The sequence below is a fragment of the Sturnus vulgaris genome, chromosome 6 (assembly GCF_052056855.1).
Source record: "Sturnus vulgaris isolate bStuVul1 chromosome 6, bStuVul1.hap1, whole genome shotgun sequence".
In the NCBI taxonomy this organism is placed as follows: domain Eukaryota; kingdom Metazoa; phylum Chordata; class Aves; order Passeriformes; family Sturnidae; genus Sturnus; species Sturnus vulgaris.
In genome coordinates, this window is record NC_142248.1 from 14,174,282 (window position 1) to 14,197,484 (window position 23,203).

At 47.5% G+C, this 23,203-nt stretch overlaps 1 protein-coding gene across 11 annotated transcripts in view; it reads left to right on the forward strand.

Annotated features, from left to right (window-relative positions):
* Positions 1–19,677, forward strand: part of SLC8A3 (solute carrier family 8 member A3) — a 110,497-nt gene extending 90,820 nt beyond the window's left edge. For 6 of the 11 annotated variants that reach the window (XM_088167061.1, XM_088167065.1, XM_088167062.1 and 3 more), the window contains 5 exons: positions 7,041–7,058; positions 15,519–15,643; positions 16,161–16,260; positions 17,309–17,584; positions 17,897–19,677. In XM_088167061.1, coding sequence (XP_088023187.1) covers positions 7,041–7,058; positions 15,519–15,643; positions 16,161–16,260; positions 17,309–17,584; positions 17,897–18,273 — 896 coding nt within the window. In that variant the 3' untranslated portion in view covers positions 18,274–19,677. The remainder of the gene's footprint in view (positions 1–7,040; positions 7,059–15,518; positions 15,644–16,160; positions 16,261–17,308; positions 17,585–17,896) is intronic. The other 5 variants (XM_088167067.1, XM_088167072.1, XM_088167071.1 and 2 more) reach the window with 3 other exon arrangements.
* The last annotated feature ends 3,526 nt before the right edge of the window (positions 19,678–23,203 follow it).

The window sequence follows — 23,203 nt, forward strand, 5'->3', positions numbered from 1 at the left end:
AGAGCTGGACTAAATTGATCTGCAGCACAGAGCCTGCAGGCCAGGAGGTGAGAGGTGAGGGCACATCCTTGGACAGACCCTCTTTTGTCTGGAGGAAGTAAAGGACCATGCCAGGGAGGAGGCCTCATTAGAGAAAAGTCAGACTGAGAGCACATGGTTTTAAAATGTAAGAGGCAGGAGATTGAACTGCATTTGTAAATGTTGCTGGCACAAGGTGGCACAGTCGCTACACTAAATTCAGGACATCTGGAAAGATCCCCAGCTCGGTAGCGCTGCACTTTGCGGCATCTCCGATGAGCCTACCTTGTGCCTGGCATGAAGAATAAGGAGCTACGTGAGGCTTTCCCATAGAGAGCATTGTGAGTGATGGAGAGCAGATGCTGTGGCCAGCAGCTTCACAGAATTCACGCATGAGCAGCTGGCTCCCGGCGGAGAGGAGGCAGCCTGGGCCACGCTCGGCCATCGTGCGACGTGCCATGGGCTTTGGGAAGGGATGCTCGTGCTGACTCCAGCACACGTGTTCCTGCCGGCTTCATGCAGGTGCTGCCATTGCCCCGTGCACACAGACGGGGAGAATCCCACACCACAGTCACCTAGTGGGGACTCTGCTGGGTTTTGTTGTGGTGATGGATGTACCCCCATGTGACTCACATGGCAAGGGCAAAGCACAGCTTCTGCCTCTCCTTGGGGGTCCAGGCCCAGTAGCTTTTGAAGTAGAATCTCTCTGCGTTTTGGCTACTCATGTGTTTGTTCCCAGTGCTGCAAAAGGTGTGGTTTTCTTGACAGTGTGTCCCTGTTTTGTTGTTACTCCTCACTTAGCTGTGTCACACTGAGCCTGTGCCTGAGGAACTGTAGGAGTATTGATGCTCTCAGCTATTTACAATATCTTCAGAACCTCTCCTGGCTCCTCTGGAAGCGGGGTGGTGTTGGGCATGTCAGATGAATGGCAGTCATGTTTGGAAGTAATCTGCAATCCGGGTCAGGCAGAGACAGCCCGTTGTGCCTGCACTACCATAGCTTTGTGCTAAGGGCCTGCACCAGCCCAGAACCTCTCCATGCAGAGGGCAGCTCCTGACTTACCTCAGGGATACAAACTAAGTGGCAGTGATGAAATCAGGGGTGAAATGTTCCCTGAAGTGATGGCAGAGCTGATGACAGGGAGAAGTAGTATGTGCTTTTCAAACCAGCCTGGGGCAGAGTTTCAGTGGTTTATTTTGGGATGCAGATCTTGGTCCAGAGCCTGGTGCTATTCAGATCCAGTGTGCTGTCCCTGAGGATACCCACACTGCTGCAGGCTTCAGAGGCAGTGGTTCTGACAGGCATGCAGTGGAGGAGGATGGCAGGTGGGAGCAGGACTTGCTACCACACAGTTGATTTGCATTACTGTCTGTGCTGTCCTGTACACCTGCCAATACAAAGCAGTCACTTCCAGTCAAGGGAACTTCTCTTTGGCCCTGATCAGAGCTGTGAGGCACAGGGGTCTCCAGGAGGGTCTCTGTGAGGGTCAGAACTCAGCATGAAATTCACCTTATTGCTCTTGCTCTCTGCACCTGCTGGCACCTTACTGGAGGAAAAGTCATCTCTACTCTGAAGTATTCCTATGGTGGTCCAAACACAAATTCCAGTCTTCAGATTGACCAGGGCTTGCAGAACACAGAACAGCCACTGATACAGCCTTTGAACTGGAATATTTTGCATCATCTGCAGATGCTGCTCCTCTTTGTTTATCCCCAGTTACATTAGTTTACATCAGTCATGCTGCTTTGAGCCATGGGACACTCAGTTAACCTTTGCTGTAAAGAAAGCTGATCATTTACTCCTGCTACATAGATGCTACATCTACTTTGTCTTGCAGGTTATCTGTTCTTTTTCACCAATCACTTTCTGTAGCTGGAGTTTTTCAAAGTCTTTCTGATCATCCAAACAAATCACATCAAGTAGTTTTACTGTAGCAGCTCTTTTTGTTGATGTGCTCCAATAATTCAAAGAGATGAGAACAGATCTGAGATTGGTATCTTGCCAGCCTGGCCTGTGATGACGACCAGTACTGACTCAGTAGTGGCATATCAGATGCACAGAGCACTGGCAAAGATGGTGCTTGCTGCAAGCTTGTTATATCTAAGTGAATGACTAAAAAGAAATCAAAGAGAGAGACTCACATTCTTTGCTTGGCCAGGATGGTAAATGTTGCTTTTCTCTCTCCTCCTGGCCATTTCCCAGGTTTCCTGCCTTTTTTTGTCCTCTCCATTTCTAAGAAATTAATCTTCAAATCCTTCTTGTCTCACCTTTCCTCTATATGCAAAGTCTTGTAAACTGAATCCCTCTTTACTGAGTGCTGCAGGGCTTTGAAACTCTGCACCCTGAACTACATTTCTAGGCATCCTCTTTAAAGGATTCCTGCAGGGAAATGGGTCTCTTCCTTACTGAGGAGATGCTGTCTGTTGGTTTGACCATTGCTCTCATAGCAGCTTTGCTGTTGTGTCAGCTCACAACTCAGAATGCAGATGTTGCTGCTGTCCCAGCAAGATTTCAGATTTCTTCACACATCAACTTTGACACTTTTTTCACAGCCTAGATTACAGGAGAAAAACTTGCTTTGTGCTCCCTGGATGAAGTTGCTCTTCTGCTTAAATTGTGGCTACCCTTGGTGTGGATACAGCCTGAATAGCAAGTGTGGCTACTTTGGAAGGTTTCATTTGATTGCAGATAATGGTGCAAATGGCATTTGGAAAAATATGTTGCATGAGGGTTACTGGGAATCAGCATGTGAGAATTCAGCTCATGGCACAGTGGTGGAAGATTCAACCTCAGGGCTGATGCTTGAAGACTGACTCTTGAGGGTTATGTTTTGTGAAAGGGACTGACAACCTTCACATGATGCTTCAGAAAACATGTCTCCCACAAAATATGCTTTGCTGGAAATGGGAGTACAGATGGCTGGCAAGCACTGATAAGAGCTGGTTGGCATGCCCTGGCTTGGGAGGATTTTGTCTGAAGTCTTCTCAGCTCTCCCAGCACAGAGTCAACTGGTGCAAACAAATCTCATAGCACATCACCTTCTAATCAAGTGTCAGCACCTCTGATGGAAAAGCTTTGTGCCCAGAGAGAGGATGTGACTGGGAGTCACAGAGGAAGGATTAAGCTGCAAAGAAGGAAGGATTCCCAGCTTGGATTGATCCATCAAGTTATCTATATCAAAATATTGATTAAATTATTTGACTTGGTACAAAGATCCATACCTGCTTAAGATAAGCTGTATTGATATTTGTGCTGCAGTTTTCTGAAGTGTGGACAGATGATAAGAAATTTCTTCTTCATCCACTTCATCAGCTGATGAGAATAGCAAAAAAATGTTAGACTGCTGTTACCTCATTCCCTCAAGGTTTAATAATTTGCTCACAGCTTTGTGATAAGGCTGAATGCTGCTGATTCTCCTGATGGAGAGGAGTTTCTTGGAGTCTGCAAGAGGTTTGCTATTGACTTCAATAATAACATTCAGGCCAATGCTGTAAAATCTCTGCCTTGTTTAGCCTAAAAAACCCCCACGCTTACATCTCTTCACAATCTATTAGGGAAACAGTTACTCACCTCAGTGAGCAAATCTGGAGGCAGAGCCTGTGGACAGTTACATCTGGAAGGTGGAGGATCATTGTCTCTTTAGGGAGGTGAGCCTGTGTTTCATATGGTCACTTTTTTGGTCACCTTTGAGTGTGCAGGGGTGGAGGCAGTGTGTTCTCTTTGGCATCCTATGACTGCCCTGCTGTGTGACTGAGAGTCTCCTCAAAATTCATCCTCCCCTCACTCATTTCAACTCACTCTAAATCCCAGGCCTTTAACAAGGATCCTCTTATCTACACAGTGGCTTCTCTGAGTCTTTAGGGAAACTGATTAGAAAAGATTTATGTTAATGAAGAATGAGTCCAGAATAAAGCATGCAGCATAGTCAAATCTCTCAGTGAGATAAACAGCAAAGTATTTCACTGTTTAGAAAAAGGCTGAGACATGCATTCAGCACATCAGGTTGCTGTAAACACTGGATTGCTAGTCTGCTTCAATCCCAAGCCTGGTTCTTCTTGGTTTAAGCTTTTTGGAGTTTGTGCAGGAGGTAATGAAATTCCTGATTTGTAACCCACACCAGCATGTATGTCACAGCAGAATTAGACCTCCAAGTCAAGTATACCAAAACATGCAGATTAAATGGCGTATCAGTAAACAGATTTTTAGCAGCTTTTTAAAATTTAAGTCTAAATTGTCCATTTTCAGGAGTGGCAAGGGAAGCAGAATTCATGCATGCAATTTTGACTTCACCTAGTGAAAACCAAGCCTTCAGGGCAGAGAAACTCCAGTGAAGGAGGAACAGAGATCCAGAGCTAAAGGCTTTGGGTTCTCCTGGGTGAGTCAGCATCACAGCCTCCTTATCCTGGCACACGTGTTTGTCCACAGTCACACCATGCAAGGGTTAGGTGAGGGATACTTGGGACTGCTATTTTGGATTTGGCTGCTGAGCTAATTTTAGCAGTTCCCTGTAAGAGTACACATGTTAAGCCTCTGAGACTACCTGAGATGCCAAGAGCAGTGAGGTGGCCTGGCTTGGCCCCACAAGGAGCGTGATGTGCAGAGCAGCAGTGCAGGAGAGGGAGAGGGAGAGGTGCCCTGGGGAGGACTGGAGGGATGCAGCCCAGGCTGGGGAGAGTGGAGGGATGCTTGTGGGATGGGAACAGCACGGAGGCCATCAGTGAAGCTAGTACAGGTACAGCATCCCCAGATGGGCTGTCAGGAAACATTACAGGTCAGGGCTAAGGGCACATTAGCAGATGTGTGTGCAGGAAAAAAGCTTTAGTCCGTGAAATCATTTTCTTGCTTGCATGCACAGCATTCACTCAGAAATATAAAGATAAAATAATCCCTTGGCTTTCTGCATGCTGTATTCTTGATGTTTCATTCATAGCTTTATAGGCTTCTTCAAATATTCATGTGTCATATCATAAGTGAAAGGGAGAAAAATTGTTCTTTTTCAGGCTCACAAGCAAATGGGGAAAAAAATAAACTCAAATCCCAGAGCAGTATAATAACAGTTTTAAAAAACATGAGGAACCAGTGGTTTTTTAAATAGCCACAGTAGCTTAAGGTCCCAGTAATATTTCATTATATTACATTTTAACACCACATTGACCCATTGTAAAAATGCTTGTAATTGCAAAAGGCAAATTGAATTTCTGCACATTGTCTGGAGAACCAGAAGACCATGGAACAGTAAGGAGGTCACACGACAGCATGAACTGCAGCAGGACAGAGCTACAAGGAAACTCCAGATTCATGCTACCAGGGGTACTGATGAGCCTGTTGGAGACTTTAAGGAGAGGTGTGTGGATGACAAGCAGTGGTGCAGGCAGAGCAAACATCCCATTGGATCTTGTGGCTCAGTGGGACTGTACTTAATGCAGAATGTACTCATGAATAGTTTCCCCAAAGTTTTTGACTCTCAAAAGGAATTGACCCTGAAACAGAAGGGATGCTCAGCAAGGAGCCTCTTCATTTCACCTTTCACTGTGCCTTTACCTGCCCACATGGACAAGGGACATCTCTTGAATTGCCCACAGTTCTTCCAGCTGGGGAGATGGATCAGTGGATGAAGATCTTGACTGGGTCAGTGTCTCTCTGCAGACTGTTGGGAAAGCTGTGCCCATGGTTGCTGCTCAACAGAGCAAGGAAGCGACTGGGTGTCAGGACTCAGGATTAGTTTGCCTGGCTCTGCCATGGATGTGCTGTGCAACCTTTGATAAATTGCTTAGGAAATCACTTTCAAATGGCACAGATACAACTGGGTGCATCTATATAAAAGTGCCTGCTTTTCAGAGGCCCAACCAGCAAGTCTGGGGAAATTAGCACTTTTGGATTCCAGCCCACTTCTGAGTTTGCAAAATGTTCCCTTTAGCTTCTTTTTGCTTGCTTCACCATCTGTCAAATAGGGCTGTTAATACTGACTCTGTACAGAGTTTTAAGCTTCTGAGACTAAAAGTGCATGATAATAAGTGTTAGTAATTACAATACTGTCATCACATGCAACCAAGTCTTAGGGGATTGGTTTGCTGTTTGAAAGACAAGTGGAAGTTAAAGCTAAGGCACAGACTTGTGCTTGGCCCCTTTCAAAGAGCGTTTGATTTTTTTTTTGCTATATGGACTCTGCTGTAGCTGGTTTGGTACCTGGATGCAAGCTGTGGCTGTCTGTGGGTTACACTGAAGAGAGATACAGCCAGTTGTTTCTTTGTGACAGCTCTGGGGAGTGGGGAAATCAAGAGAGGAGAGGTTCAGGGGGTCACTGCCCAAGGGGGCTGGGCTATGTCTGTATGGAAAGCCAGGGTAAGGTCATCCCTTGCAAGGACCTTCACCCTTTTCTTTTCCTCCCACCCTGAATAGGGATAGGTGTAGATGACCCACAGCATCATCCCGAGGGATGATTCATGGCCTTGTTACCCCCTGCCCCTTTTGACACTGGAGGCCATCTGTTTTATCAGTGCCTCCTTCTGATGCTGCTCTTCTCAAGGAGCTGCCCATCACCTTCTCTTCTCAATACCTACAAGTTTATTGGGGCTCCTCAGTCGTGCCAAGCCCCGCCACAACCACACATACCTGGCTAAAGCAGGGGCACCTCCCACGCCTTTGGGTCAGTTTGGGTTGTGTCAGGCCCCAGTGGCAAGTGTAACTGCCCTCCTTCCTCCCTTTCCCTTTCCCTCCTTGCCACTCCCCCCAGCTGCATCCCATCCCTTAGCCTTTGTTGGGGGGAAGGGGTGACTTTGGGGAGCCAGTGCCGTGGTGCTGACTGGAGCACCCCAGATCTCCTCTCCATCTTGCTGCTGTGGTGTCTGCTCCCCAGCCTGTGCCCAACATGCAGCCCTGGTGAGCTCGCACGCTGCCTTGCACCATGTCCATTGCTCACTGACAGCCTTCATCTGCCAAACAGCTTTTTCCCATTGGATATTAACTTTGTCCCTCTTTTTCTTTTCTCTCTCTGTCTTTCTTATGTTCTTCTCTCGCCACAGCCCTACTGCTCACACAAGGTAAGTGCTTTTTCTCCTTTCCTCTGGCTGCTCTGGCTCTCTCTTTGTCCCTTTTGGTGAGACTCCCTCGTTTGTGTTTGTTGTGTTGTAGACAACCCCAGCTCATGGTGTTTGTGTCTAGCATGAACTAGTTAAGAGCAGTACAATTAAGAAAATAGCATGATTGATTGACATCTAAGGGCATTTCCCATATTCCAGATTTTTCCTTGCATTTTGGGGGAAATTATCCAGACAGAGTTGTAAAGCAACACGTGCAGCTATGCCTGGTCTGAAACTGTGACTTGAGCCTCTCTTTAGGCAGCTCTTGGTGCTGATGCACTGGGGAAGATGGGGATTTCTTCAGGGAGGTGGCATTTCTGCAGTGTGGGACAGTGTTGCCAGGGATGGACAAGGGTACAAGGTTGTGCAGGTGTCCCCTTCCCATGGAGGGTCACACATCACTCCTCAGTGTTTTCACCCGTGTGCTCTCCAGCTCCCATCCTGGGGAATCCCCAGGGTATGCCCAGCACCAGAGCAGTACCACTAGAATATGATCAGCACCAGCACTATTTCCCTCCTCACCCTTAGCTCTGGTTCTGCACTCTGCATCTCCTGTCCCTGTGTCAGGATTTCATGTGTATTAATACAGAGCCCCTCTTCCTTGCCGAAATTCCCATTACACTGGTCTGTCTGTATCCCACTGTGGTGCAATGTACATCTTGTGTATTGTTGTTATTCCTTCAATTCCAGATGTGATTACTGTTGAATTTCCACTAAAGAATCATTTCTTGAAAGATAAGGGTGGGCATGCAGGCTACAGGGAGGAGCTAGAAATCCACAGGTTTGTGAGCAGAGCTGAAAACCAAAGCATTCACAGTGCCTGAGCTGTGCTGCAAATCAAAGGAGCAGCATCTGCCATGCAGGCTTCAGTCTGGCCCCTTTTTGGAGGATGCCAAATCTGCTGGAGAGGGGATGTCCTGAGCCTGTTGGTTATTGGACTAATTAGAAAATTGCTAGTGGCAGGAAGAAATCCCCAGTTCTCCAAATTCCAGCTTAGGGTGTTTATGGGAAACTCCTCGGAATGGTTTGGATGGTTTCCTTTGTTACCTCTTCAGATGCAGGAGGACTGGAAATAAGTTGAGCACAGTCTCCTTCCCAGTAATTTCATTGCTTTAATTCAGTAGCTGCCTAATTTGATCAGAACCCCTGGAACCAAATAATTTCTGTTTAAAATAACATAACGTTCCTCCCTCTGTTTTGATCCAGCCTGATTGCTTTTGGCAGCTGTTATTGGAGAACTTGGTCATCAGCTATGAAAAGTTACTTTTCAGTTCATCAGGGAGAGCCTCCTGTCTGTCTGGTGAGGGTCCCTGGGGTGCCCCCCTTGCTGAGCTGCCTCAGGGTGCCCTCTGTGCATGTGATGTGTGTTTTGGGCTCATGGTGCTTGGCCCCCACACGTGCCTCAATCCAGCAGCAGCCTGGCAAGCAGGCCTGTGCTGCAGTGTCACTCAGCAGCAATCACAGCTAATCAGTGGGGAGAGAAGCAACGTCCTCGTTTAGTCCATGTCATGTTAGATTTAGGTTACACAGGCGCACAGGAATCTTGGTTTAAAAATTGCATTATTGAATGTTTCAGTGGAATCCATTGGCCCTGTGCCTTGTCCGTTGCCTCCTGGAGCAGCTTGCACAGCTCTTCCTGGGCAGCATCCCGTTCCTGGGGATGTGTCCTTGGGACTGCTGAGTGCCCCAGCACTCCTCTCCAGCCCTGGGGCATCCCCCTTCCCTTGGCACTGCTTTGGCAGGGCCAGCAGCTGCACAGCCCTCACTCACAAGACTGATCCCTTCTCTGCACAGAAAGTGAGTGCCCTGATGGATGAGCCCAAGTGACAATGCCTCTCTTGTCCCAAGGGCTCTTATCTGGGGGAGAAATGAGGGATCCTGACTTTGGCCTCCTGGCCTTGCAGGCCCCTCCCAAGGAAAGCAGGGCTGTGAATTTTACACAAGGTGAAGTAACTGGGCAGGGCATCGGTTCTGCTCAGCATTTATTTCTTCCAAATTTCTTCTTTCTCTGAGCCAGACTTGCAAGGCCATGTAACACTTGGCCATGTGTCCAGTGCCAGCTGTTCAGGCTTCAGAGTGGTCTGGGATTGCTGTGGAGAGACTTGAGAGTCTGGGGTTTTTTTAACCTTCTGTTTTGACACTGGCAATGACTTGTCTGTATATTGTTTATATAGGAAATACTTGATACCAAAGTGCAAAGGTACTCCAGTTGTCCCTGCCTTTGATAGCAGTGGAAGAGCTGTTCTCAAGGTCTTTCCAGCCTTTGCAAAAATCACTGAAAGCTTGGGCACAGCCTTTACTTGAAAGTTCTTGAGCTCAAGTAATCTAGATCTTTAAAGGGCTGTGGAATTATCTAAATGGTAGATACTTCTATATCATAATTTATATATATTCATCCAGTTCAAAGAAAATATTTCTAAATGTGTTTCTTTATTTATGCATTACAACTTCCATGTCCACTTTGCAGTGGGAAAGACTGAGGAGCAGAAATGCCAGTTGTCTGGCCAGTTGGGGATGGTCTTGTCAGCAGCAATCTCAAGGCAGAGCCAGGAGTGGAATAATGCTCAGTTCCCAGCCCTGTCCTTAGCCTCCCTCTTATGAATGTGCAGCATTTCCCAGTTAGCATTAAGGAATGCTGGGGCATGTATATGGGATGTATCATGTCTCAGAAATAGCTTTCAGGGCTAAGTAAGCAGATTCCTTACATTTTAGAAGGCATCCTGGGCTGCCAGTGCTTGTATGAGGGCATGTGCTTCCGTAAAGGGCATATCCATATGCTAATCTCCAAAGCCAGAGTGTCTTTTAGCCAGAAGTCTTCCCCACTTGTGACTGACAGCTTGACAGTGCTCTGGAGAGAGGAACTCATTTATACTCACTATTTACTTTGTTTAGTCAGGATTATATCTTATTAAGCCACAACAAAAAAAATCCCATTTTAATTGTTGTTTTAATTTCTTCCTAGTAGCATAATCCCCATGAGGGGTGACCTTCATGCAGATAAATGCCCACTCCAGGAATGGATGGAGACAAGATAGCTCGAGGAGTGTGAAATGGCCTTCATAGCAATCTTTCATGAATACATTGCAGGTTTTAGTCCAATTTATTCAGCAAGTGTCAGGGAATACAAACTGGTCCATGGTTGTTTGGTAGTATTGCAGCATTGCCTAGGTGATGAATATCTACCTCCCTGATGGTGTTACAGAGCCTTCCAATTGCCTGCTTCAGCTCTAAAGATGCAGTGGCCAGATTACACCATAGAAATGGACTTTATCTAACTTTGATTTATAATGTGTTCAGGAGGCCACAGGCAATGTCTACACTCCCCCCCCAGTATGAAGGAGGTTGAGGGGGCAAGCAATGCAAGATGTGGGAACACAGCTCAGTGCTCCCCTTTCCCCGGAAGGAATACAAGGAAGAGGGGATATACTTACAGTATTTTGAGCCCAAGAAATGGCCTGTCATGTGCAGGTCTGAAAGTGCTTTGCAGATCACTGCAGCTCAAGTCCTGGGATGGCCCTGCAGACGTAAGTTGAGAGAGACAGACTGAGACAGACATGGGGTGAAAACTGAGCAGTGAGCGTGGCAGGGACATGCCCAGGGCTGCAGAGCACAACAGTGGCAGGACCATAACCAGGAGCTGCTCAGCTCCCTTGTCTGTCATGGCTTTAAGGGTCTGAAGAAAGCAGAATGAGAGCATGGAGTGGTTTATCCAAGAACCTCTTCCTTCCTTCCAGCACCTAGTGGGTATCAGCTGTGGATGTTGCTACAGCCCAAGCAAAAGCATACTTCATCCTCATTCCTCCCACCCTAACTTTGATTTTACCAGACCCATTGTCTCACTTGCTTGTAGCATATTCTCTCTAACTCATTGGGTCCCTGGCACCAGGAGCAGAGTACCTTGGTGCAGCAACTGGCACAGCAGCTCCAGCTTGCCTGGCCTCCCCAGCCTGTGTGTGTTCCTGCAGCCCAGAGAGGTTCCTAACGCTCAGTGATAGCACAGACCTAGGTGCCAGAGCAGACAGGATCTAGGGGACCCCTCTCTGGCCACCTTCTCCTTCCTAGGGAGGAGGTGGAGGCAGCCGAGAAGGTCCTGGCAAGCTCTGTTCTCAATAGGCACGGCCAGACCTTATCAGGCTTAATTGGAGTTGACAGCAGGGAGTCCAGGGTGCAATCCGCATTGAAAACTAGGTACTGATGCAGATATAAACAGAAATCAGGCTAGTTAATAATTAAGCTGGAGCTTGGCAGCAGTCACCTTGACAGACTTGACCTTCCAGATTAAAATCTGTCTCCCAACACACAAACCTCCCCCATCCTCACTCCCCCTTACTTTGTATTTTATTTATCTCAGCCCTTGGTAGTCTTCTTTGCAGGCTACCACACTGGAGTGATGTGTGAGACACCCCACACATCCTGTCTCTGCTTCCTAGAGGAGTCCTCCAAGACCCCAGCCCTACACCAGCCAGTGTGGGAGCATGTTCCATGCTTGCTGCAGGGATAGCAACCTCCTGCAGCCCTATAGGCAGGCTGATGAACCCTGTGCTGTCTGAAATGCTTCCTTGAAATGCAGGAGCATTGGGATTGTTCTCTGCCACTGAGTTGTTTATTCCTTCTCAGATGTTGGGTCATTACACACAAGCTCAACTCAGCCCTCAGCATCTCATAGAAACAGGCAGACCCAACAGGCCTGGAGCAGGCTTAGGATGGGATCTGGTGTTTTGCAGAGGTTCACACTGATTCCTGCCACAAGATGCTCACATGTCCTAAGCAGTAGGTGGGCAGAATTGGTGGAATCATGTAGGTGCTTCATATCACTCTTTGAAGGTGCTTATCTCCCTGCCTTAACTGTATTGCAAGTATAGGTTTGGGAAAAAATATCAGCTGGGCTCCTAAATTTGTCCTTTCTGCCACTGCCTTAATTTCAGAGGACAGTCAGCAGCCTGGTCTTTAGCACCTATGGGTCACTTGTGTGAGTGCATTGAGCAAGATCCAGCACAGTACTGACATGGGAGTCTTGTGTTTTTCTCCTACATTAGGATGGAGCCTCAGTGAAAATACAATGGCAGCTTAAATGTTTTCAGAGGCACCTTTGAAATTTGTTAAGTTTCTGTGCTTTGCTTTCCTGTTGCACATTCACAAATGACTGCATTTTAATGAGACATTAAGGAATTACCTCCTTTCTCCCTTATCCAAAAGCTTCCACTATTAACATTTCTATGAGGTACCCATTTGGATGTGCTCCCTGTGGCTGTTCTCCTGTGGTTTGCTTGCAGCTGACATTGAAAGACTTAGCTTGGCAGTCATGTTCAATCATCTGTTCCCACAGGATGCCCTTGATGGGCCTCCTTGGGTGGCTGCGTTCTTCTGTCTGCACCCCAGTTCACCGTACACATGGCAGAGGAGGTGACATCAGGGCCTCCATTATTCACGTCTCTGTGGATGTGCTGTCAGTAGGCTGGAGGTCTCCATGTTAGTCAGCTTGTCTCTTCACTCCAAGTGGCCTACCTAGGGCTTGAAGGTACCTCTGGTGGCACTTAGTCTGCTGGCAAGGTGCCTTCTGGAATAGCAGGAGTCCTGCCACCTTCACTTTGTGGGGTGTCCAGTCCCATGCTCATGCTAGCATTCAGCTCCTAGGCTGGACAAACACTCTTGGACATGGTTGTGTTTCTTGATTTACTCGAAGAGCTGTCTGGTGAGTGGTTGCCTTGCTTGTTGAATCAGTAGATGATCCATAGGTGGCTTGCAGAGAAACAAAGCCACATGCTCCAAGGTGCGAGGTCCTGTGAACACAGGCATTCCCATGCAGCCTGCCCAACAGCCCTGGATGTGGCACACACTGGGAAGGGATGCAGGAGATCTTCCTCCTCTGGGAGGGATTTGTTTCTTGCCCTGTCCTGCCTGGTGCAAGTACATAAACTAGCATTAGCAAGATGGCAGGTTCTGGGATAAAGCTGTGTTGGATACCACTTCCTATGGAGATCAGAAAGCTTGCTGCACTGCCTACAGACCTGCCTGCAGTCCAGCCTGGCTAGGGGCATAACATTTGTGTGAGGCTCTATGGTCTCTTAACATGCCAAAGGCTTTTGTCAGATCAGTTAGACTGGGGACTGAGGTTTCATTGCATCATTTCTCCTCGAGTTGTTAAGTGAGGAAATTCTGCCTGATATTCCCTATTTTCAGAGTATCTCCTCAGATTCCAGACATTTGCTTTCTGCACTCTGCAGCTGCAGCCAGTGTGCAGGAACCTAAGAGACTGTGCTGCCGACTGTGACCACAGCTTTTCAGATGTAGTTATTCCAGGAAAGGTTGTAGAGAGTCAGACTGTCACCAAGTCTGGGCTTTGCAACCCTGCTGGAATGGCTGTAGTGCTATTGCTCAGCTCTGTATTGTCAGCACACGTCAGCATGCACTCAGCTCATCCACCAAGCTAGGCTTTGCAGAGCTGAGGGTGCCTTCACCCCTGACCTTCAGGTTATGGGGAGCTCAGATAGAAGCAAAGTCATGTCATAGGTGCTATGGCAACAACTGATGTGTGAGCACCTGCATTTTCATTGATGGACACAGCTTGTCATCTTCACACACTCCCAAATAGAGGAGGAGACTGGACTTTCTCATTCTGTGTCTTAGAAAAACAGGTGTACATTATATCTGAATCCTTGTTCCAGTGAATGTAAGTACTCTGAATCTTGTTCTTGATAATCATCAGTTCATGCCTCCAAGTGTAGTGTAAAGCAGAACATTTTCATAGAATCATGGAATCATAGAATCATTAAGGTTGAAAAAACTCAAGATCGTTGAGTCTAACCTTTGACCAAACACATGTCAACTCAACCATAGTACGAAGTGTTACATCCAGTTATTTCTTGATCTCTTCCAGGGATGGTGACTCCACCACCTTCCTGAGCAGCCCATTCCAATTCTTAAATACTCTTTCAGTGAAAAAATGGGCTTCCTGCATCCCCCAGCATCCTGCATTGCCCTTCTTCTCCAGATGCTGTGCTCTTCTGTCTGTAATTTTTTTTTAAACTTATGGGGGTTCCTAAATCCAGATGACGCTGTCTTGGAGCTAGGCAGCGATGGTTTTGATGTACGTCATTGATTTCAAATGATGGATGCAACTTCTCTGTTTCTGTGAAGGGTTATAATAAGGTCACCTGCCACAGGAGTTATGTTTTATAAACTCTGAAAGTCTTGCAAGGCTTATGGTCTTTGCAGTCAATCTAGCCAGGCAGATGAAGAGAGAGTCAGAGTTTTTAAATAGATTTCACTGGCACTGCATAATTTCTATGTGAGTTTTAATGTGAAGTATGAGATCTGCTGAAGTCCACATGGGATTAATCACATCTGAGGCATTACCTAGGCATTTGTAACCTCTGCAGGAAACCTCAGGTAACATCTGACTCACTGCTTAGCCAGAACAAGATTCTCTGCCTTTGTGATATGTCCTCCCTGGTTCTAAAGAGCTCCAGCTCCCACTCTCAGTCTCAGCTGGGCCTTGGGATGCTCCTTTCCATCTGGGCAACCAGAACCCTCTTGAGGCACTTTGCTGGGCTAGCTGGGTCTTCACCAAGACTGAGCCTGACAAGAGTCATCTCAGCATGCTGCTGACCCAGGTCCTGGTTTAGTTGCCTTCAGGGGAAACTAAATATAGAATTACACAATGGAATATGTTAAAAGGAATCTTAAAGATCATCTGGTTTCAACCCCACTCCCATGGGACACCTTTCTCTAGGTTGCTCAAACACCACATCCAACCTGGTCTTGAACTTCCTGGGACAGGGCATTTGCATCTTCTCTGGAAAACCTGTTCCAGTTCCTTAGCACCCTCACAGTATTATGAAAGGAAAAAACTACTTGTTTCATGTCTTACTTCTTGTTTGTTTTTCCAATTCATGTGTGGTTTACATGTGGTTGTGACTGTGTGTGTCTGAGTGTTAGATCAAACACTGAGTGGCACAAAGAGCCAATCATGATTTTCTACTCAAAGTGGGAAAAAAGGCTCTATATCTTGTTCATTCAAATCAGGGAGCACATCAGGGTGTTAGAAGTGTCTTAAAAGGCATTTCTACCAAATGGCAGAATGATTTGGTACCTCGATCTCCCCAGAACTCTGGCTGCTGCAGGGGTGATGGGAGAGTGTGTTTCAACTGAGAGCACCAATGCAGACTGAAGAAACATTCAAGGGTTTTTTGTTAATAAATTAAAAACATGTTGCCTATGTTCTTGGTGACTGATATTCAGAAATCTTGGTCCTTTGTTTTTGTGGTCCAACACCCCACTGCCCCCCAGCCTGCTGTGTGAACTTAGCAAGCTGTGAGGGGGCTGCAGAAGCCCATGCTCAGGCCCTGCAGACAAGCCCCCATGGTACCCTGGAGGTCCAGGGCTGCTGCCCACAGCTTGGTGTTGGCCTTTCTTTCACAGAGGTGGCTGAGAGGAAGATGACAGTAGAAGAGGAGGAAGCCAAGAGAATTGCAGAGATGGGCAAACCAATACTTGGCGAGCACCCCAAACTGGAAGTCATCATTGAGGAGTCCTATGAGTTCAAGGTCAGTAGGGGTCGTCCAGGAGGGGAAAGCCATGTGGCACTGTCGAGCCTTGGAGAGCAGGACTGAGGGGCCAGCATGTGCAGGGAAAAGGCTGTTGGGAAAATAAAGGAAGTATGTAATGCAGTAATGGGTGGACGAAGTCTACAAGAAATGTCAAAAGCAGCAGCTGCTGGTTGGTGGGAGTGGAGGGAGAAAGGCAAGAAGGCCCTGCTGGAAGCAGAAGTCAGTGGGCAGGAGGATGCAGAAGCAAAGCTGTTTCTGGTGAGGCAGGGTTGAGGGAAGAAGGAACCTTACCTGGATTGAGGTGTGGCACACCAGGTGTGGCTCTGGTGAGGTTTGGGTCAGCCAGTCCAGGGAGAAGGTGGGCTCAACCCTAGTCAACCTGGCCTAATCTAGCTGATAGGAGAGTGCTTGTAACACTTCCACAGTTTGGAAAAGGTCTGTGAGACCACAGCGTAAGATTATCCTTGCTCACTAGCAGCTCGTTAATTGCTGTGCATCTTTATTCCCACAACAGAGCACCGTGGACAAGCTGATTAGGAAGACAAACCTGGCTTTGGTTGTTGGGACACATTCCTGGAGGGACCAGTTCATGGAGGCCATTACTGTGAGCGCAGGTGAGGGGACATCAGAAAATCCATATGAACATCCACAGGATTCATGCAGCCTGGAATGACAGCATCTCCTGTTCAGTGATGCTCAGCTGTGGTGACCTATCAGCAAAGCCAGTCCAAAGAGCTCCTCTGCTCCAAATATAGTGGGCTTTTGCAGGTACATTAATAGGAGCCCAGGAGATCCATCTTGTGGTGCAGAGCCCTCCAGAAGGCCAGTTTTCAAAGGCTGCATCAGCTGGCAGTGCTCCTGCTGCTTCAGTGATCTGATGGGAAGTGTCCAGGCAGCAAAATCCCATCCTGGCTGGGATCCTGGCCAGTGCAGGTAGCTCCTACTGGGCAATGTCCTGTCATAGCCAGTAGAATTCCTGGGAGTAGGGAGGGTTACCCCAGGAAGATTGGAGATGTTGCCTCATGAGGCAGCAGCTGGTGAAGGAAAAAGCCCAGATATTTGCCAGCTGTTGCCTGATCAAAGAGCTCACTGCTTTCAGAGCCAGGCAGCTGTAGGAAAGGTATTTTAGGCACATCTATACCATTAATGGCTGTTGGGCATCTTTCTGAACCTTTCCTTGATGGTTGGTTTGGTATCTGCCCCAAAGGAGTAGAGGAGGCAGTGGATGGCCCAGCCTGTGCTCTGGAGCAGGAGGATCATTAGATCTCTCCTGTTTCCCAATTCTATTACTTTCCGCTAGTTTTGGCCCAAAACATCACTTGCCTGTGTAATTTCTTCATGCCACTCCACAGTGATCTCCACAGGTTGACTACCTCCTGTGTGACTGCCTATGGATGGGGACAGGGCTGCCCCTCTGTGGGTACAACACCCCGCTACATCACTCCCCATCCCTCAGGGCTCTGGGATGGGTGGGAGACATTCTTTCTGCCAAGCCTCACCCATCACTGAAGGACCTGGTGTGCCTTGAATTCACTGTCATGGACAGCACCCCACCACCTTGTCCCAGTAGAGCAGAATCCCTGGAGCCTTGGGGTGGAGGAGACAAGCATGAGCTGCCCCAATGGAATGAATGCTGGACCTCTCCTTCCGTGTTGTTTGCAGCAGGCGATGAGGACGAGGACGAGTCTGGTGAGGAGCGCCTGCCATCCTGCTTTGACTACGTGATGCACTTCCTGACAGTCTTCTGGAAGGTGCTGTTTGCCTGCGTGCCCCCCACCGAGTACTGCAATGGCTGGGCCTGCTTCGTCGTCTCCATCCTCATCATCGGCATGCTCACGGCCGTCATCGGCGACCTCGCCTCCCACTTCGGCTGCACCATCGGCCTCAAGGACTCGGTCACCGCCGTCGTCTTCGTCGCCTTTGGCACTTCTGTACCAGGTGGGGTGGCCGTGGGGAGGGGAGGGGATGGGGTGGGAGGTAAGTCCTCTGGAGATGCTCCTGATTTCAGGGGAGAAGCTCTGTCATGGGATGGGGTTCAGGCTGGGAAGGGTATCCTCCAAGCCCTGTCCCCAGGCCGGGTCTGCACCCTGCTTTGTGCAACATGGCTCTCTGAGCCTAGGAGGGGATTGGGTACCTCTTGGTCTGTGTTGTACCACACCTGAGCCTCCCTTGTCTCCCAGACATGAAGGGTTATCTGTTTCTCCTGTTGGACCCCCAGTGATTTCTCCTTCCTTCCTCCCTCTACCGCAGACACTTTTGCCAGCAAGGCCGCAGCCATCCAGGACATGTACGCCGACGCCTCCATCACCAACGTCACAGGCAGCAACGCTGTCAACGTCTTCCTGGGCATCGGGCTGGCGTGGTCAGTGGCAGCGATCTACTGGGCATCACAGGGGCAGGAGTTCCAGGTGTCAGCAGGCACGCTGGCCTTCTCCGTCACCCTCTTCACCATCTTCGCCTTCATCTGCATCAGCGTCCTCCTCTACCGCCGGCGGCCCCACCTTGGGGGGGAGCTGGGCGGCCCCCGAGGGTGCAAAGTGGCCACGACGTTGCTCTTTGTCAGCCTCTGGCTGCTCTACATCCTGTTCGCCACCCTGGAGGCCTATTGCTACATCAAGGGGTTTTAGGCGGTGGAGGGACGGTGCTGCCGGGGGAGGGACCCTCCTCCGCTACCTCACCGGACACCAGTCCTGGGAGCGCGGATTCACTGGAGGCTGCGGCTGTCTGTCTGTCTGTCTGTCTGTCGGGGGCTGCCACTGCCCAGACAGCTGCGTGCCACGGAGGGCAAAACCATCACAGAGTGAAAAAACAAAGAGACAAAACCCATCCAAAAATGGTACAAAAGAAAGCAACAATGGCAAGTGTTGAAATAAAACACAATAAACCCAGGCACTGACCCTATTCAATGAAATTACGAAGTTTCAACCATCTCCAAAGGCCACCTCTCCCATAGGGGGTCATCTCCTTTCCTGCCGAGCACCCCACCACTGTAAGGAGATATTTCCTTATTTTTACTGGTTGAGAATTGCAGAAGTCTGGTTCAGGAATTTGTGGGGGTTTTTTCTTTTTTTTCTGTTTGCTTGTTGCTTTTTGGTTCTGGGGGAGCACGCTGATTTTTTTTTTTTCTTTTTTACTACTTAATCCAAAAAATGTTAAAAATTTAAACTCAAAGCTTCAAGCTGCCGTCAGTGCTGGAATTGAACATGTGTATTTCTGAAGCCACAAAAGACTGTGACACAGTCAAAAAACCTTTTCACTATTACCCTCCCCTGCCGCCTTCCATTTCTTTCTTTTTTAAGAACATCACAAGACTGATATATTTTTAATACGAACACAGACACACAGTCACACACATTTAGTGACAAAAGCTAGAGCATGTAGCATCTCAATCACCTGCCTGGGCTAAGAAAAAAAAAAGAAGGAAAAAAGCCCCCAACCCTCTAATACAATACGTGTCATGTATATTTTGACTATGGCATTTCTCTTTGTATAATTAACTTTGAGCTTGTGGTTCTGCAGGGAGAAAAACATGATGTTAATTTACAACTATTAAAGAACATCCTGCCCTGGGGGGAGCAAGGGGGACAAGGAAAGTGGCACTGGCTCCTTGGGATGGTGGTGGTGGCAGGTTTGCTGCGTGGTCCTCCTGCTCAGAGGTGGAAATGAATTCAGGAAAACCTGGATAGCGTGCCCATATGTTCCCAGCACCATCCCACCCAGAGCTGTGGCGTGGCTGCCCTTCCATTCTGTTGCTACCCAATTTTTCACAGCACCCACACCTCATGGTCTCCAGGCCACTGACAGAAAACTGCCACCCACGTCAGGACTCCTACATCATCTCAAATACCTTTTAGGAACACCAGACAGACAAAAAAAAGCATCATTTTAATTTGAAATGCATTTCTTTTTAAGGATAAAGAAGAAAAAAACCCGCCACCATGAGAGTATGTCATGAGTTACATCAACAGCTGCAAATTGAAATGTTGGGTTGATAATAAAATAAATAAAAACTATACCTATATCTATATAAACAGTGCTATCTAGAAACATATTTCTTAACTGAGAGCCCTGGAAGAGAATGTTAAAATCCTACTCTTTGTAAAGTGTGTTTTAGAAGAAGATCATTTCTTCTATCATGAAACAGGTGCTGTAAAAGGGAACCATTTTCATCAAGTTCCCTAAAATAAGCCAAACTTTGGGAGGCAGCAAGTAAGAGAGAGGCTTCTAAAAGGTACAGTTCTGCCTGCTCCAGTGCTTTTGGCTGCCCTGGGAGGCAGGGAAGAGGGGCCTATGGGTTAGGGAAAAAGCAATGGGAACGAGATTGTCATGGACAAAAAGAGATCTGACATTATAGCAGGTTACTAGATGGAGGCAACAATGGTACTTAAAACACAGATGAAGTATTTATTTTCATACTGAATGTTTATCAGATATCTATATATAAATGTGTATACATGAGGTAGAGAAGAGGGGTCCTTCTCAGATGAGCAGCCAGAGCTTTGTTGGTGGGAGCCCACGAGTGAAAGCCACTGGGTTTGAATCTCACAAGCATCCAACATCCTGCCTCCTTACCCTCCCTTTGCCATGCCTTTGGGGAAGAGCCTGAAAAAGGTGGGCAAGAGACCCCGAGGCCAGGTTCCCACTGAGCTCGCTGGTCCTTCTGGCTACAGTGGTGCCAGCAGCCACCAAGAGCAGCTGCTGCCACTGCCACGCAGCCCATCAGCCCCAGAACTCGTATGTGTGGCACTAAAAGAAAAATCACAAGAGTTCCCAAATGTTTTTTGTGGGGGTTTAAAGTGCAGCTCTCAAGGGGAGATTGTTATTGTTGCTGTTTTTAATTGTAACATAGAGTCTGTTGAGCTTTTACTTTACCTGTGCCAGCATAGCCATCCCTGGCTAAAGCCCAGCCTGGGGCGCTGCTGTGCTCTTCTGTGCTTGTGCTGTATCCACCGTGTGCTTCTTATCCACTTCCTTCTCCAGCTGACTGCAGGGAAGGGGTGTGGGGGTAGGACTGGCTGCCATGAAGGAACTGTATGGGGCCCCTGGTGCCCTCCATGCAGAAGGGTGATCTGCACCAGGCTGACATCTGTGGCATGTTCCTTTTATTTTTTTTTTACTACATTAAAAAATATGCAAGCTAAAAAAAAAACGCAATAGGTTTGGTGCTTTTGGGGATTTTTTTTCTTCCGAAACTATTGTTTCATTTCGGGTCTAGCTATCTGCTCGCTTCTGTTTGCCTTGGGGCACCTGCCTGGACTTAGTTGCAGTGGCTCTGGCTGGTTTGCTCCCCCACCCCACCATCCCAGTCCTCAGGTTTGGTACAGCTGGGAGGACCCTTCTTCCCCTGTCTAGCTGGCAGAGAGGAGGCTTTGCTGCTGTTTTTGTTGCTGCTGATCTTCCCCCTTTGTTTCTCCCATCAGCTTCCCATGGCAGCCTGCAATAACAGCTGCTGGCCCCTCCCAGCAGCCTTCTTGCTTTGGGCTGCACATCTTCCCTTTCTGCCTCCTCCCCTGCATCACTGCTGTGGTTGAGAGGAAATAACACATCCTGACATCAGGAGGGAAAAGGAGCAGCTGTGTCCCTGGGGCCTACCATGGTATGGGGATGTAGTCCAAGGGCCATACATGGTGTGGGGCCAGTGGTACCTCTGGCTGCCTCCCCATCACTGCTGCCACAGAGGGCACCCACAAAAAGAATAATCATTACCCACCAAGTACTCATTGCTGGGCATGCACTCAGAAATCAGCCCAGTTTTAAGAACAAATTAAAATAAAAAACTTCACAGGCCTAGGAAATATTTTGAAACATGTGTGAAATTTAGGTGAATTAAAGAAATAAATCCTTCAAAGATTAGTTTTTTTCGGGTGTAAGTTGTGAAGTTAGGATACCTTCCTAGGAAGATGCCTGTGATGTTGAAGAAAATAAGCTTCCATTACAGAAACACTGGTCCCGTTCCGTGGGAATTATGAGTACAACCTGTGTGCCTGCAAAAGCTGTAGGGGGAATAACATCTCAACACAAAAGCTTCAAAGGTATTCTCAGAAAGTCCCCACGGCACATCCTTGGCACTAAGGATGTTCATATTGTACAGAGCACTGTGTGTCTGTTAACACAAGGGGTGTCCAAATAAGCTCTTAAAGCTACCAAAAGAGATTTGACTGCCTCCTCTTCTTATGGAGCATCTTGGGCAAAAACTAAAAGCAAAGCCAAATGCAGGGTTTCTATTGGCATCACTATTTTTTTTTCTTCTTGTTTGATTGACGGGGACACAGAAAACAGCTCATTGTTATCCTTAATGGAAAGAGAATTTTGTATGTGGCACAGTCCTTCAGGTTCTCCACTTTCTCTCTTTCCAGCTTCTGAGAAGCCACTTCTGCAGGATTGCTGCCCAGTGGGTCTCACTTTGTGCTTGCACGTTCTCACAGCTGCTCATGGCAGGTCATCCCATGCCTCTGCTGAAACACATCCTCTTGACTGGGATTGTTTCTTCAAATTATCAACCATTCACATCCTACCCTCCATAGGTGCTGACAGACACCTCCCAGAGGCCCCCCACCCCAGTACCTCACCTAACACTGGATATCACCAGGACAATTTATAGCAAAGCAATTTCCAGAAGTTACTACTGAAAATACCGAATAGATCTGGACTCTGGACCACCACTGGGAAGATTCCCCCAGAAAACTCTCTGACTTTGACACTGAACTCAACATATTGTGAATCTAAATAGGCTGCAGCTCCTTGGTTTGCTTACGAGAATGTCTTCTGGGACAGTGCCAGAAGCCTCTCCAAAGTCAAGACATATCACATCTAGTGCTGTTCCCCCCTAGCCACTAGGCGAGTTATCCTGTCAAAGAATGGAATCAAATTAGTTTGAAAAGATTTGTCCTTAGTGAAACCTCAACAAACCCATTCCTGCCATTTATTTACAAATTTCTAAATCTTTAGAGGATTAGAGAATAACTGGTCAGTAACTTGCTCCTTTAGGTTTTCACAGGGAGATATCAGGTCTGTAATTCTCCAGATTTTTCTTCATTACCAGTTAGGTGATGTTGCCATGTTCTCTTTAAGTCCCCTGGCAGCTCACATGTAGTCTGCAATGCTTCAGCACCCATCCCATGTTTCATATTTTTTCTTTTCATGCTTCAGGCTGTTGCAGAGCTCTTAATCCACTTTACTGATCTCTACTTACACTCCCTTCATTTCTCTTGCAGCAGGATAGTTTCTTATTTGGACTATGACTCCTTTTATCAGCCCCCAGATCTCTTTTATCATTTAGGACATCTCTTCACAGATCATGCCTACGAGTTTTCTGAATTAATTTATATTTGATGTTTTGGCTTTTTGGAGTCTAAGTACTTTAGATTAACTCATTTTAGAAAGGTCTGGTATTTAAGTGCATTTTGAGGAGAAAAATCATGCAGCAGACATCTCAACACTTGTGTTAGAACCCACTGCAGAAGGCAAGGGTAGCCCAGGTCCTTGCTAATAGAACCCTTAGGGTGAACAGGAGTGAAATAAGACTGAATGAGTGGTGCTTGTAAATACAGACATGTA